This window comes from Hippichthys cyanospilos, chromosome 2 (genome assembly GCF_059441005.1).
Source record: "Hippichthys cyanospilos isolate Australia breed blue-spotted pipefish chromosome 2, RoL_Hcya_1.0, whole genome shotgun sequence".
NCBI classification, from domain to species: domain Eukaryota; kingdom Metazoa; phylum Chordata; class Actinopteri; order Syngnathiformes; family Syngnathidae; genus Hippichthys; species Hippichthys cyanospilos.
The window spans coordinates 6,952,360-6,968,496 of record NC_142370.1 but is presented as its reverse complement, the minus strand read 5'-3'; the positions used below and the strand labels follow the sequence as shown (position 1 = coordinate 6,968,496).

General features: G+C 39.1%; 1 protein-coding gene across 1 annotated transcript; it reads right to left on the bottom strand.

Annotated features, from left to right (window-relative positions):
- Positions 1-97: 97 nt before the first annotated feature.
- On the bottom strand, positions 98-15,619 carry LOC148427051 (carboxy-terminal domain RNA polymerase II polypeptide A small phosphatase 1-like). The gene is made up of 7 exons (XM_088407478.1): positions 14,887-15,619; positions 9,958-10,106; positions 9,779-9,880; positions 8,380-8,436; positions 3,287-3,379; positions 2,653-2,838; positions 98-2,260 (listed from the first exon to the last, which is right to left on the bottom strand). Exons 1-7 carry the CDS (start codon positions 14,960-14,962, stop codon positions 2,129-2,131), a joined length of 795 nt encoding a protein of 264 aa, XP_088263604.1. The 5' UTR covers positions 14,963-15,619; the 3' UTR covers positions 98-2,128.
- Between the last annotated feature and the right edge of the window lie 518 nt (positions 15,620-16,137).

The following is a 16,137-nucleotide window of genomic DNA, read 5'->3' as shown; positions in this document are numbered from 1 at the left end:
CACAATTTGTAGGTTTTAGGTTCCTAGTCACAGGGAAAAAACAAAACAAAAAACAATTTATGTCCATAGCCCCAAGGAAAATATTAAAAACCACACATTTTCATACACTCACAATTTAGTCATAATGTCAAGAAAACATTTCATACTCGCAAAATGTAGTCTCATATTCACAAGCTACACAAGTTATACACGCATGTCTTTTTGGCAGCGATCTTATTCCGTATTTACACCCAAGAATTGTTGCTGACCAATGTCAAAGTGCACACATCGACAAAGAACCCTTTACATTCCTGCATCACACCTCCAGACAATTTAGTACAGGCCTCACCAACATAGCTCACTTCCACGCACTGTTTTTGACCTTGTAAAATCAGTTGATAAATTGAAATAGTCGTAACTACTTGTAGATCATTCCGCATTGAACATACAATACAACCCAACGGAATTGAGCAAAATTGTTATTTTGTTAGCATCAAACGTTGGTATTGTAGCTCTTTCAAAAACGTTGGTGAGCCCTGATTTAATCACCAATCATCTTAACGTGTAGTTTGCTTTAGAACCATAGTAATCTGATGTGCCAAACTCTTAAAACCAGTCTACATATGTTCACGTATTCATTTCTTTTGATCGTCTAGGCATAGATACATCACTTGACATAAAATCCAAATTTTAAGATGGCAAACAACATTGTTCATTTAGAGTTTATGGGAAAATGGCAGTTACATACAGTTCATATATAACAAGGCACGGTAAAACAGGTCAAAAATTAGATTACATCTCTGAAATCATGAGTACAGTAACATGAATGTTTCATATATTAATGACATTTGTTTGCTTCCTTGTGCAAAACGTGAACAAATCTACTGAACGTGTGAGGTACAGTAGCAGCCCTGTAGTGACACTTAAGTTTTAATGGCAAAGCCCTATAAATAAAAGCCACCTGCTGTCAGCCCACCCTGAAAACAAAGCAAAGAAAAAAAAATAAACAAGCATTTTACTGTTATGTGCCTTGAACAGTATCTTTTTTTTTAAGCCAATTTTGGCTCCATAATCATGATTACTGAAGATGTTAAGTCAAATATCCAAAATCGGTATGTGGGATTACAAAGTGCAGAAATACTGTAAAAAAAAAAAAATTAGCATGATAGGATTCATTGTCATTCCTGCTTTCTTTGTGGAGCTGTACTGCAAAATGCACAATCCACAGTCATTCATCTGCGTCTGAGTTTGTCATTTGCATGCAAGGGGGTAAAAAATAGGCTCTAAAAAAAAGTGGCTCTTTTAAACTCACCTGACATCTCAAGTGACACCTTATTGATCTCTCACAAGACCACCGTGAAATATGGCACTTGGATTCCCACTGTGACAACTGCGAGATAGCCGACAGCTCTCAAAACATATCAAAGAGATGAGAAAATTGACCAAGAAGTCCTTCGGGATGGGTTGTTGCTTTAAATGTAGACGTTTTGTCCCCCGCGCGAGATTGTTTCTAGCCTAAGTGTGTACCGTTTCGGAGATACAAATAAAAATAGACCATGTCCTTAGAGAAAATGGAATAAGTCACACGGTCACATTTTGCTCTTCCAATGCTGCACCAGAGAGTTCAAGTTTCTTTTTCAAAAGATGGCCGCAAGCCTGTCAAACATATGTCAATACTCAGCAAATGTGACCTAGGTGACTTTGACCCCCCCCCAAAAAAAAAAAAAAAAAAAAAAACATGTTTTTGAGGACTGGCAGGTTTTCCGTCAGTGGCAGGGCTTAAAAAAAATAAAAAAAAAAGTTTAAAAAGGCATATCGGGATGCTGATGGAATCTCAGGAGTCCAGAGAGTTCGCCGACGACAGCGAGTAGGGTCCTTAACCTTTTGCTCTTCCGTTGACATGCTGCCACCCCCTATGGTGACTACAGTAATGTAAAGCAGTTTTCTAGATGACCAGGGGGTGGCAGCGCTATCACAGGCTCCCTCAATTGGTGCTGCCAGCAAAGTCTGGACTTGGGTGGGCAGTGGTAGCTGCAGTCTCACTGGTGTGAGTAAGATAGTGTGTGTGTGCGTGTGTGAGAGTGAGATGTCTGCGTTTGCGCACATGCGGAGGCACTTTAGATTTGCATGCCGTTCTGTTCAAATTCTGTTAGCTTGTGGCCCCCCCTTGTTGCTTCAGGACAGCGTAGACATTATCCACTTTGCTTAGCCTCTCAAAGAAGGGAATGAGGTCCAGCAGCTCAGTGTCAGACATGTCATCGAACCAGGAGGCCACAGGCACCTGCGAGTCACCACACAAACGGTAAATGTTTGAGGCACCACCCAAATATGTGATTTTGTGTGTTTAACATCAAACATTCACCCTCATCTACATCCTATCTCACATTTTCCATTAAAGACAAAATCACCCATTACATCAACCGCTTCATTCACGCAACAAAATCCGGGTTTATGCCTCATTAACCTGAATCCAAACTGTTCATCCTTTCGTAAAGCTTTATTTGAGTTTTTAAACACTTCCTTTTGTCCCTGGGAAAAATAAATAAATAAATGAACAACGTTGAGCACAATCCATCATTTTTCCTGTTTCTGTACTCAATCTGTTTTTCTCATCAGAATCTTCACTTGTACAATGTGTGTTCTGTAATGTATTCAACAGCCAAAGTTACTCACAGCGTTGTCAGGATGGAAAATGTATGAGGCAGGAGAGTTGTCCACTATGATGACCTTGTTAAGATCTCGGCCGAGGCGACTGAGATCCTTGACATAATTTCCTCTGTGGAAGACACAGGACTCCCGAAAGAGACGGCAACGGAATGCTCCCCACTTGTCCAGTAGGTCAGAGACAGGGTCAGCATACTATGTACATAAGAAATGGGGTTGTTTTATAAACTTACTGGTGATTTTTGTTTTTAATCGCCGTGTTCAACTGGTTGGTTATGCAGCAAACTGGATCTGTGTCTTTGTTTCTAGTTTAAAATTTGAATGTATTCTTTCTGTCCAAAAGTGGACTTTTGGAGAATCCTGATACCTTTTAGTGTGATTGGAGTTGAAACAAACATGGTTTGAGAAGAGACTGACAGACAGAGGGGGAAATAAACAACAACAGGAATAAAACAGTTTGTAATGAATATATTGCTAGAAAAAGAGTTAGGTTCTACCAACATTAGGCTGACTGGGTAGGCGGTGCGAGGTGAGGACAGGACGATGCAGGAAAGGGTAACGGGCCAGGCAGAGCAAGTGTTATGTGGTGGGAGTGGTTACAGATGAACGATAATTTGTAAACAGACACTGGCAGACAACTCACCTTGGCTAAACTGGCAGTGAACAGGACACACTCAAACATTTCTCCCATCCTTTTCAGGAACTCATCGACATGAGGTCGTTTCAGGACATACACCTAGAAAACATGGCCACTGTTAAACTGGGATGACTGGAATTTTTGAAACTAATTCTGCAACGAGAACCTTTTATGCAACTAAAATCATGAACGCCAGTGGAGTCCAAAATACATCCCGGGGGTCATCGGCTACCCACCCATTATTTTAGTAAGCTGCAGCATACGGCAAGGCAGAAAAAGCAAATAGCACTTCACTAAAATAGTATAAAAAAACAAAACAAAACTGCTATATGGCCAATTACTGTGGACCCCTGGTTTACAACATCCCTGCCTTACGTTTTCATCTTACGACGTGGACCGTTTTTTGTCCCCTCTTTACCCCATTATTTGGCCTTACGACACCTCAAACATGGCGGTCAGTGTGCATGTGTGACTGAGAGTCACTCCACACTTATACATCTATACACGCGTCACTTCATACGTCATTAATACACTGGTCTACTATTGGTCGGCATTCCGGAGGCACTAAGATGCTGGTCTGCTATTGGTCTGCTGACTTGTTCCAAAATGGCGGAACGTTTCGGCTTTGTTCTCCTGTGAGAATGTACACATATGTATACATACATACAGTGAACCCTCGTTTATCGCAGTTGATACGTTCCGGAACCGGCCACATAGCTGAAAAGCCCCCACTTTTCACATTGAAGAAAATAAACAAAAAAAAACTTTTTTTTTTTTTAAAACGTGAAAAGTCTTCATGATATACATATTTTAGACAAATATTACTGCAGTACAAATATTTACTTAAATCTTAAATTATTAAACCGTACACACGGTACAATGGTGAACTTGTTCGGGAGAGAGAGAGATTACGTAGGCTGCGCTGAGCACCTCATCCCCAAAGCAGCTAAGATCAAAGAGCGGTCCGACTCATGCGGCTCAACAACATGGTTTTTATTTTGCTTACAACTTCACAACTGAACGTTGCAACTCCAAAACAATAAACTGAACCGTATTTCTATGAATGCCCACTTTTTCTTCAACGGTGAATACTTTGATAGAACTCGCGCCGTCATCGCCCAACAATACAATGTAAACAACCCCCCAACGTCGTAGGACCCCGCTTAGCTGCCCCGTAACATGCCCGCTTAAAACAAAGTGCACAAAGGACCTCCCCCTGCTTACACACACAGGGATACGTACAATCCACCCTCATGCACATCAACCCACCAGCAACGAGGAATTGACAACAAAACTGTTCCCTTTTCCCTTTGAACCATAGATTTCTTTTATAATAAAATGGTATTTGAAGTGTACACTCTCCATTGTAATCATCTTTAAACATGGAGAGATTAGACTTTAATTCAACATCCGAGCCGCTACTAATATGACCGCAGTTGCGCGAGACTTCAAAAGAAAGGGCTTCACAATTTTCTTCTTTCGTCGGTCGTCGGAAATCCAGATGGCTAAAGCAGCTTCCATACGGACGATCGTTTTATTACGAGCCGTAACAACTGGCTTCGCTGAATAGCCAGTGATGGTAGCCGTTGTCTAGCGCTCGCCTCGTCCTCAATGTAGTGAACTGTGGATTTGTTCACTCCCAAATGGAGGGCAATTCCTATGTAACTTCTCCCTTGGAGAAGTATCACCTTCCCAGTAATTGTCATCATTTTTTGTTGAAGTTTAGGCTCAATACAAGCCTACGCGGGAGCAACACAACTGGGAATTATAGCAAAAGTTCAATATGTAAGGAAAAAAAAAAATCTTGAAGTTTAAGTATATATACAGTGGGCCCCCGGGTTACGAACTTAATCCGTTCAGCGGCTACGCTCGTATCTCGAATTGCTCGTATAGCGGGCAATCCAAACCCATGTTAATTCGTGAATGCGTGCAACGCGCGCCGAAGCCTTAGGTAAAAACGACACACTGTATACATATATTAACATTGAGTGACATAATCTGCTGTACACTTGCATTACATAATAAATACAATGGGTAAATAGCTTTTACCTTTGAAACGACGAGACTTGAGCTGAGTATAAGCAGAGGGGTGGCAGAGTCCAACGCTCAAAGTTAACACGGCGATAGATATGCTATTGGTCTTACAGTGTTAGAGTAACTCTTTCAGTCAGGGTGCAAATCACGCAGATACTAAAACATCATCCTCTTATTTCTTTCTTTACCGCTGCTAGTAATTTTAGAAGCTATGTCTAACAGATAAAGTTTGCAAAGTCTTCACAACATTCCGTTTTTCACTAATTTTCTCTCCTACCTTCCATCCTGTCCCATCAAGCTAGATAGAGGCGTTCGGCCAATAGCATATCGGCATTTCTGTGATTGACGTGTGACGCCGGCCAATAGCATCTCCGTGAGTGAGACCGGGTGACCTTAATCGACCAATAGCATATTCGCATCTCCGTGACTGACTGATAATTATTCGCACTTTTTTTTTTAAACGGTTGGAATGTATTGACAATTAATTTTAAAAAAAACACACATTTAAACCAATGACAATTCTTTGTCCTGCAATCGGCACATTTAATTTCATGTCAGCTGTTTTTCCCTTTAGCTGTACAAACACTACACTTAAATGGTAATATATTTAGACACCGTGAGTGAGACAGTCAGTGTGACGTTGTAAGACCAATAGCGTTCACGTTACTGCCACAAGTATCTACTGATGATTGATGAAGTCGCTACTGTTGATTTTTTTGACGCAATTAAACGAGAACATTTCTACATACTCGATGGCCGGCATGTCGAATTGCTCGTAAGCGGAGGACAAAAATCTCCCTGATCCACGCTCGTAAGGCGAATTGTTCGTAAATCAGGGTGCTCGTAAGCCGGGGGCCGACTGTATATATATATATATATATATATATATATATATACATATACATATATATATACATATATATATATATATATATATATATATATATATATATATATATATATATACATATACATATACATATATATATATATATATATATATATATATATATATATATATATATATATATATATATATACATATACATATACATATATATATATATATATATATATATATATATATATACATATACATATATATATATATACATATATATATATATATATATACATATATATATACATATATATATATATATATACATATATATATATATATATATATATATATATATATATATATATATATATATGAAATCCACCTCACTTCGACCTTACTGTGTGGGATTTGCATGTTCACCCGGAGTCCGTGTGGATTCTCTACGGGCACTACGGCTTGCTCCCACATTTCAAAAACCATGCATGGCAGGTGAATTGCTTACTCTAAATTGTCCTTATGTGTAATTGGGTGCATGAACCGTTGTGTGTCTCTGTGTGCCCTGCAATTGGCTGGCAACCAGTTCATGGTCTGCCCCGCTTACTGCCCGAAGCCCAATGGGGCTGGCGCCAGCAAGCCTGTGACCCTTGTCAGGATAAGCGGGAAATGGATGAATGGAATGGATAGATATGTGTCCGGAAAGCATCCTAACCAGATGCTCGCACCACCTTAACTGGCTCCTTCCAACATGGAGGAGCAGCGGCTCGGCACAGAATCCCTCCCGGAAGATTGAGCTTCTCATCCTATCTCTGAGGGAGAGCCAGGACATCCTGCCAATGAAACTCATTTTGGCCGCTTGTAAATGGGATCTTGTTCTTTCGTCACGACCCACAGCTCATGACTATAGGTGAAGGCAGGAACGTATATCGACTGGTAAATAGAGAGCTTAGCTTTTCGGCTCAGCTCTTTCTTTAGCACGACAGCCCGCATCACAACAGACGCTGCACCTATTCACCTGTCGATCTCCTGTTCCATCCTACAAACACTCGTGAACAAGACCGTCCTCCACTTGGGTCAGGGGACTGACTGAGGACCATGGTCTCAGATTTGGAGGTGCCGATCTTCATCCCAACCAAGGGATACTCGGCTGCAAACTGCTGCAGTGAAAATTGGAGCACACGGTCTGAAAAAGCCAACAGCACCGCATGATGTGCAATGCTGAAATCGCCAAACTGGACCCCCTCATTGATTCAGCAGCGCCATATATATATATATATATATATATATATATATATATATATATATATATACATATATATATATATATATATATATACATATATATATATATATATATATATATATATATATATATATATACACATATATATATATATATATATATTTATATATACATATACATATATATATACATATATATATATATACATATACATATATATATACACATATATATATATATATACATATACATATATATACATATATATATATACATATACATATATATATACATATATATATACATATACATATATATATATATACATATACATATATATATATATATACATATACATATATATATATATACATATACATATATATATATATATATATATATATATATATATATATACATATACATATATATATATACATATATTATATATATATACATACATACATGTGTGTGTGTGTGTGTGTGTGTGTGTAAACTACAAATTGTTAATCCGCCTTCGCTTTACCAAAACAGATGTGGTTTTCATATTTTACATAAATCAAAGGTGAAGCAAATCAAAGTCAAATCAAAGTAGTCCTTGCCTACTCCTATCCTCTGTTTGCTGCCTTTGTAAGAAAAATGTAGGGCACCCCAAATTTCCACTCTCATTCTGGTGAGTTGGACATGCACACAAAGCTAAATATAAATGTGTAATTCACAGACACATGCAAAAACTTGGACTCATTCCTCTAAGTTATTTTTTCTCTCTGTGGCTGAGGACCACGTTCCTGAACCAAGTCATCCGGAATAGGCTGTGTTTGTCGAAATAAACCTATCCTGGATTACTTGAATCGGGCTCGGGCCGCGGGAATGTCTGTCCATCAGCGAATGTCTCCAGATTCCAGTCGGCAGCACATTTCGGACTAAAAAAAAAAATCACCGATTAATACCGTAGTAGTGAAATTGGGGTGTGGCGCCAACCTGGTGTACAGTTCCATCTATTTCCACAGGAATGATGAAATCAGCGTTGTTCACAGGCTGGATGAAGAAAATACAAAGCATTAGAGGAAGATGGCATCCAGTAGAAGGTTAGTCCAATGTTTTCCAAGTTTTACTTGAAGTAAAGCACGATTTTATAATGCAATGATCTCATGCTGAATGATGTCACAAAAAGTATACTTTATATGTTGAAAAATTGATGACCTGTCTAAATGTACTCACAATTTTGTTTGATGTGAACTCTGGACTATTATTCTGTGGAAAAATATTCTATAATATAGTGGAATACACAGTTTAACTACTTCCTTTCAAATGGAAGAGCATTTAGTTTTGCTGGGTGTCACTAGCAGCAAAGATAAATCAACTGTTATACTGTCATTTTTATCGTAAATCATATGATCTAAGGATCTGATCCTGAGACTAGAATTAAGGGCTAATCATGTGATTTATAGTTTATCTGGTAACAGTTGAAAAAGAGTGGTTTATTATTGGTTACACGGCAACAAATGTTTCCCAATATGTGAAGGTCTTGCTAAATAGAATTGTATTAGCTTAGGTTTGTATTACACAATAATAGAATTCTGCTTTTTTTGTTTTTGTTTTTAAGAAACTGACTGAGTCGTACGCACGCCAGCACGTGCACACACACACACAGACATGTCGGCCTTCGCATGTACGACAATTTACAAAAACTTACAGTTCTTTTGCAAAGATTAGCAGATCAATGGATTTGTGAAGACATTTTGTAAATGTTCAAAACTCCCTTGTGACCAAAAAAAAAAAAAAAAAAACTTTTGCAAAACATGTTTGCAATGTTTTGCAATCCCTGTCAAACGCAACACTCATTTGCAAGGTTTGTCAGCTCCGTGAGTTAAGGGCCTTACTGATTTACAGGAGAGAATACTTACTTATAATGTTGCATGCTAACATCACGCTTGAGCGGCAGTTATGTTGTCATGGTGACCGCTTATGCCTACATATCAAAGTAGTGAGTTTGAACTGCTTTTCAGATTCATTTATGCTTATTTGCTTTTATCTTAATATCCTATCATGCATTACCTCTGGTATTGTTTAGTGCAAAAAATATGGAACTTGGAAAAAAATTGTCACAAAACAAATTTTATAACAGTACGAATACTCAGGTCTTGATTAGCCACCAAACCTCGGTAGACTTGGATGAAACAGCGATTGGGGAATGGCACGTACTGTACACAATATTCCAACAATCAATTAATCATTCACTTTGGTTGCTCAACTATTGTTTCAGAGGCTATGGAGGCTTTCCAACATCTGAAAATTCTCTTAATTTTGCAACTCTAATGTGATAATATATAATGATAAATATTATTTTAAAAAAGTGCTTGGACTGTACACCGTATACCTTAAATGAGCTGTGAACTAGGGTCTCATCCAAGTCGATAACCACGCAGACCTTTCCAGCATCTTTGGACTTGGCGGGTGGCAGGAGAGGTTTCACCTGGATCTGAAACCAGGATAAGACCTCTTATGAAGCACGCAGGACATTTGAACCAAAAATGAGGAGGGTGATCTCTGACGCACCTTGGAGACAGTGCCATTCTCCTCAACAAGCAGGGGAGCGTTGTTGTTGACCGGCGGCGGCTCAGGCTGGTCCCGGCAGAGGCAGCAGGAAAAGATGGAAAATAAACCACTGCTTCGGGGTTTCTTGGTGGAAAGCGACGGCGAGGAACCTGCACAGGAACATAAGGTGCTTAGCAAATGACGATGACAAAGTCTGATGAGACAGTCACAGAAAAAAAAAAAAAAAAAAAAATTCTGAATATCAAAGTTGATAGTTTCTTGATCACTTTTCCTCACTTATTGTTCTCGTACCATTTGTGACAACCCAAACACCTTGAAAACTGAAAATGACTACTCTCTGTTAAGATGTGAGTGCTACCAAGAAGACACACTTTCATTCCCTCAGTCTCTGCTTGTGCATTCAAACTGACCCTTTGCTGGCCTCTGCAGCACCGGACAAAACAGGAAAAGGAAACAGGCGGGTAATAACGCAGGAAGCGGCTCGTTCTAGCAGAGTTTCTCATGTACTTCTTTACACATGGACAATTTTAAATAATATGTCTGAATTACTATTAGCTCATCCCACCCAGGGATTTTGTCTAACAATCACACTCATATATATCTATAATGTAAAATGCAATTATTGGCAACTTCACAGGGCACAGTACGCTGTGCAAATCTTAGTCACCTGAGGAATTTAAAAAAATTCTCTACTCTTACACAGTAAATACCAAGATAGTAATACAAGAAAACTTCTGTATTTATTTATTTTGTATTTTCTTCATTAGTTAGCAGGCTACTTCCTGCTTCATAGAGGATGAATTATGATTTTGTATTTTTTTTGGTGGGGGGGGGGGGGGGGGGGGGGTGGAGGCATCTACAACATCAAGATCCTCAGCTAAAATTTCAGGGCTCTTTATTCTTCTTATTGATTTTGGATTTTACAAAATGTTTAGCCAAATCCTGCACATTATTTTTGCACATTTGTGCCAAAAGAACAGTTGCAAAAGTGATGCGCCCGAACACCCGTGTGTGATTTGACCTTGATGTGAGGGCATGTACAATGACTGATAGTCCACCTGATTACTCAGTGACCTGTGTTAACACTGCAACCATGTACAGTAAAAAGAGCGCTAATTGCTATATCAATTGTTCACTTCAGAAGTAAATGCACTCTTTTGTTTACATCAGGGCTGTCAGAGGTTGTAAATACATACAGTATAATCCCACAAGGCCGTAATGAAAAGAAAAAGACCACAATTTGGCATGTACTTTGATTTTAGGTTCTAGAGTGCACCTATGGTTTAGCCAGGAAGACAATTCAAAACAAACTGATTTTCTTTCGTGTAAATAGGGACAGATTTAATAGAAAAATGAATAACAGCAACTCTCTAGATTCAATAAGGGGAAAAAAATCAATAATTTATCTAGCTGATAACTTCACCATTAACAGAAAGGTGTGTTAGTGTTATTGTTTGTTTTTGTGAGCCCCACTGGCAACCAGTACAAGCTGTACCCAGTCTACTGCACAGAGAGAGCTGGGATAGGTTTCAGCACACCGGTGACCCTTATGATAATGGCTACATTTATTAAGGGTAGGACAAGTTCTCATACGACAAGATCTTGCGAGATTAAAACACCACAAGACTTCTCATCCTTGTACTGCACAAGATCTACAGTATTTTTTGTGTTTGATAATGCTATCTCTGCTTGACTTTAAAATATGCTGCCAAATGTGGTGAGAAGTCCAGCCAATGCTTCAAAATAAACCTCAGCATACCAAATAATGTATCGCCTTAGAACACCGTTATTTTGAAGTTTCAGCTTCACTCTTCTTACTGCATCAACTGTTCACCACGAGTGACTCCCGAGTTCCGGTTTAAACAAGATTGTTATGAAACCAGGTTCAATTTGTCAATTCAGGGCACCTTAAAGCAACATAATTATATCGATATTTATTATCAATATTTAATGTATTTAATGTATTTAATGGGTCCCTGCTGCCCTCGCAACCCATATGAGGATAAACATGACAAGGAGATGGATGGATGGATGGATGGATGGGAATATATTATTTTGAATGTAATGTTTTTATGAAAAAAATATATATATAAATAATAGTGAGTCTTAATATCTGTGGTTCTACAGGATTAATCGAATTTTAATCGCGATCACGATATTGGCTGCCATGATTAAGATGAAAATCGTGTGTATATGTACATACACATACATATATATATATATATAAGCAATAGCTCAAAAATTTATGAAGTTAGTGCACTTTGCATGTTGCCAAGAAAAAAAAAAAGACAAGGAGACATGATTTGGAATGAAATATGCAATCATCTAAAGTTTCATTCCTCATATTCTGTGTACATTTAATCCCAAATGAAGAATATGAAAACATGTCATAGACTTATCAGTCAAGTATGCGTCTATGACGTGTTATCACTCGTAGGTCAACGTCACACGAGACAACATAAAAACAGTGTGAGAGATCAGCGTATAATTTATATTAATGATTTTCAAACAATATTTGGATTTGGAATCACATTAGCTTACAAGCAGCAGCTATAAACCTGTCATTCATAAATTATTTTATGAAATTGGGCTAAGTTGGACATTCATTTTGCAAAAAAATCAGCTGTTGATGATGCTAAACCTGAGGAGTGATCAAAAGTTGTTACAAAAGTTTGTAACATCATAGAATAATTCTATAACTCGCAAGCGACTGACCTGTGACTCCAAATCCATATATTGTTTGAAAATCATTCATATAAATTATAAATTGGTTGATCACAATGTTTTTAGGAGATTAACTGCCACATAACCAAAAAAAAAAAAAAAAAATACCCCCAAAATAATGTTCCAAAAAAAATCTTCATTAGTAGTTAATTCGTTTTTTTTTTTAATTGGAATTCGAATTTGTGTGTGCATTCAAGACCAATTCAAAGGGAAGGTTTTTCCAGTTCAACTGCAGTGCTTGTTTCTGCCAGCAGATGTCACCGACTGTAATGGAAGCTTCCTAAAATTATGCCATTTCCCAAGAAATTGGCCACAAATGGCCCACAAAAGCTTAATTTGATCATCACTAAAAATGTGCATATATTATCCTTAAGCTTAAAGCCTGTCGAGCTATTAAAAGCTCATAAGCGCCATTCTCTGCTTGACTAATGGCGGCGCGGATGACTCGCAGATCGACTTACTTTGGCTGGTAGCTTGACATGGGGTCACCCTCCTTTGCTTATTCAACTAAAAACCAAAGGATCAGCTCCACGAATCCAAAGGATCAGATCCACGAATGCGAAGGATTCATGCAAAAACGTGAAGTCGTGTCTCGCGAAGTTATGGTCCAGCAAACGAGAGTTGTATTTAAAATTCCTTTCTCGCGAGTTTTCAATTTTTAAACGCCACACAATTTAGAGTCGTACTCATACGAATTGTTTAACACAGCGTATGTCTTTTTGACAGGGATCTTTCTCCATATGGGAGGGGCTGTAAACAAAGGAATACCGTCGTGACACAACTTGTTTGTAATTCATCACGATCGGAATTTATTTAAAAGTTGTGCTGTAAACTCGTTAAAGGAGACCCTGAAACTTATAATGAATTATATTCAGGTTATCTGCCGATGTTTGGATGGAACGGTGATCTCTGTCACAGTAAGGAAGCGCATGTAACGATGGATGGATGGATTGATGGATGGATAGATTTTTTTTTTTTTTTTACACAGATGGTAAGTCCATCTGGATTCTGTTTGATGTAATGCTGGAGGCTCACAAAAGGTTTATTGGCCTCTTCATCAACATATACAGTATAACTCATTGGTAAAATGACGTTCGAGGTGCGGGACTAGGCCATGTTTGTTGACCGCTTCACAGGGACAAGCTAGCTCGCTACCTTGTCGAAAGGTCCATAGGAATCTACTAAAATCTTATTTTCATAAACTTTGATAACAACTGGAACTTTCTGGCTGCTGTGAAATGAAATTCAAGGCCTGAAGGACATATGTTGGACACTTCAATTCAACACGTACAGTACACTTGTGTTAATAACTCAAAACGAATATCCCCAACATACGCCTAGTTTTGTGAAAACATGTCACGCATTTTCAACGAACTGACCAACATGAGGTATTTCTTACTATATTGTTTGTTCCTAATTGCAGCCTTTGGAAGTTGAAAATTGTTTGATGATGATTTCAAATTAATTGTTCAGCTCTAGTAGAAACCCTAAAATTCACCCTATCATATGACATATTCGCCCCTATGTTGATGATTAACATTTTCGTGGCCAGTTTTGAGCAGAAGTCAGAGAAACTTACAACTAGGTGAAGCTCATCTGAAAAAAAACAACAACATACAAATCTGAGGCTTTTGAGCGGATGTCCATGGTTCAAATCCCCCAAATTAAATAGCGTCAACTAGTTGTTGGATTATATTCTGGTCTGTTGTGTGACCATTGCGGAATTGTCCTTGAGCAAGGCACCCCCTCAGTCCAAAAGGACAGCAATGTTTGCGCTTTCACTTTTAACTCTATCCTTGTATCCCTGCGCGTATATTTAAAAAAAAAAACGCGAAGCAGGCTTTTTTTTTTAGTTTGCGACTAGACTGTGCGTAGAAGCAAATAATCTTTGCGGTGCATTTTCTCCACTTTTTAAAATTGTATTTACTCCGAACTTGGGAGACTCTCAACGCGGTGGCTCTGGCGTCACTTCCGCTTCAGAAAAATCAAGGCCTGGAGCCATATGCAGAAAGATGCGTCAAATGTGACACTTTCACCTCTTGCAACTTTTTAATGCTATTTTACGGTGCTAAAACGCAGGCGCATCTGTAACGTAGAATAGAGGCCCATTCGTTAGGTGACGCGTTCGACGCCGGAATCCAGCCCTTAGGTGCGGGTAGTAAACTTTCTTAAAGCAATACTTCAAGAAGAAATAAAGTCACTGACCTGGGTCCCCTCTGTCGGCTTTAGTTCCCTCTTCATCCCGGCTGACCTGCGTGATGACCGAGGACGTGTTGTCCATATCGTCCGACTGTGCTCACGCGTCAAACTTTAGGATTTGTGCGCCGCATTCACAACCAGTGAAGCCGAGCGGAGGTTCGCCACTCGCCGCCTACAGCTCCTCCATTCCACGCTTACAGGGCGGCCGCTTGCGTCGCTGCTCGGACACCCCGAACTCGCAGCACATTTGACACAAAGTTGGCAACTTTGATTCAATATGGTGCTTGGGCGCCCCTCGCAGTTTCAAGATCCAAACACGGAGGTTTCAAGGCGTCCCATTCCACTTAAAGTGGCGCTGTAAAAGTAAGGGACTGTCGCGGCAAGCCTCGGCCTCTGCTGGCATGCACAACTTTGTCGACGGTCCCTTGAAAGTAACTCGAAGCGAATTTACTCAAAACTTTTCCGACTCCATTTGCGTCAACATTTAGCATATTCCCATTTTTTGTTTTGCGAGAAGATTTCCAGAACACAGGCAAGCAACAACGAAGCTGTCGTTGAAACAGTTAGGGTGCTTCCGTGCAAGAAGTCCTTCTAAAGTCCTCGACTTAAACTTTGACGACTCTCAGCCCTTGTTTGCAATCATGGAGCGGATTCCCGGCAACAAATTCGGCGGTAGCCGATGGATGCAGGCCGCCCGGACAGATAGACGAACAGACAGCGAGTGGCTTCTTTGCATGGGAGTTGCAGTTCAGAAACGCCCCAGTTCGGGTACCCTTGAAACTGCCTAGGATCAGACAAGGGAGCGTCAAAAAAGTTCAGGCCTTGGTGCCAGGATTTAAAAACTGGGGCTGACATACAGCTTCTTGACTGCATTACGCGGTTGGGACGTGATATTTGATCATTTGATATTGTCTGATTTGCTCGTTCTTAACAGTAAAAGTGTAACAGTTTATCAAATATGAGGCTGGATCCCCATTGAAATGCTGCTAAATTAGAATAGAATGGAGACCAAATCCCAATTAAGTTGGGAAGGTGTGCAAAATGAAAACAAAAAACAGAGTACAGTCATTTGCTAATTATCCACAAGCCATATACAACAGAATAGACTACAAAGGAAATATACTTCATTTTTAAAATGATAAACATTTTTGTTTTCATGCATATTTTTGGCAATTTTGCAAATGGATGCCTGTAAAATGTTTCAAACGATTCCGGAGAGGGGAAACAAAAGACAAGTTGACGAATGCTCAAAGAGCA

What these genes read in the sequence shown, in the direction of transcription:
- LOC148427051 (XM_088407478.1), bottom strand. Translation starts at nt 14,962, where the DNA reads ATGGACAACACGTCCTCGGTCATCACGCAGGTCAGCCGGGATGAAGAG. An exon ending in AGCCGACAGAGGGGACCCAG is followed by an intron (nt 10,107 to 14,886) that starts GTCAGTGACTTT and finishes GTTCCTGTGCAG; the next exon opens with GTTCCTCGCCGTCGCTTTCC. An exon ending in TCACTGCCAGTTTAGCCAAG is followed by an intron (nt 2,839 to 3,286) that starts GTGAGTTGTCTG and finishes TTATGTACATAG; the next exon opens with TATGCTGACCCTGTCTCTGA.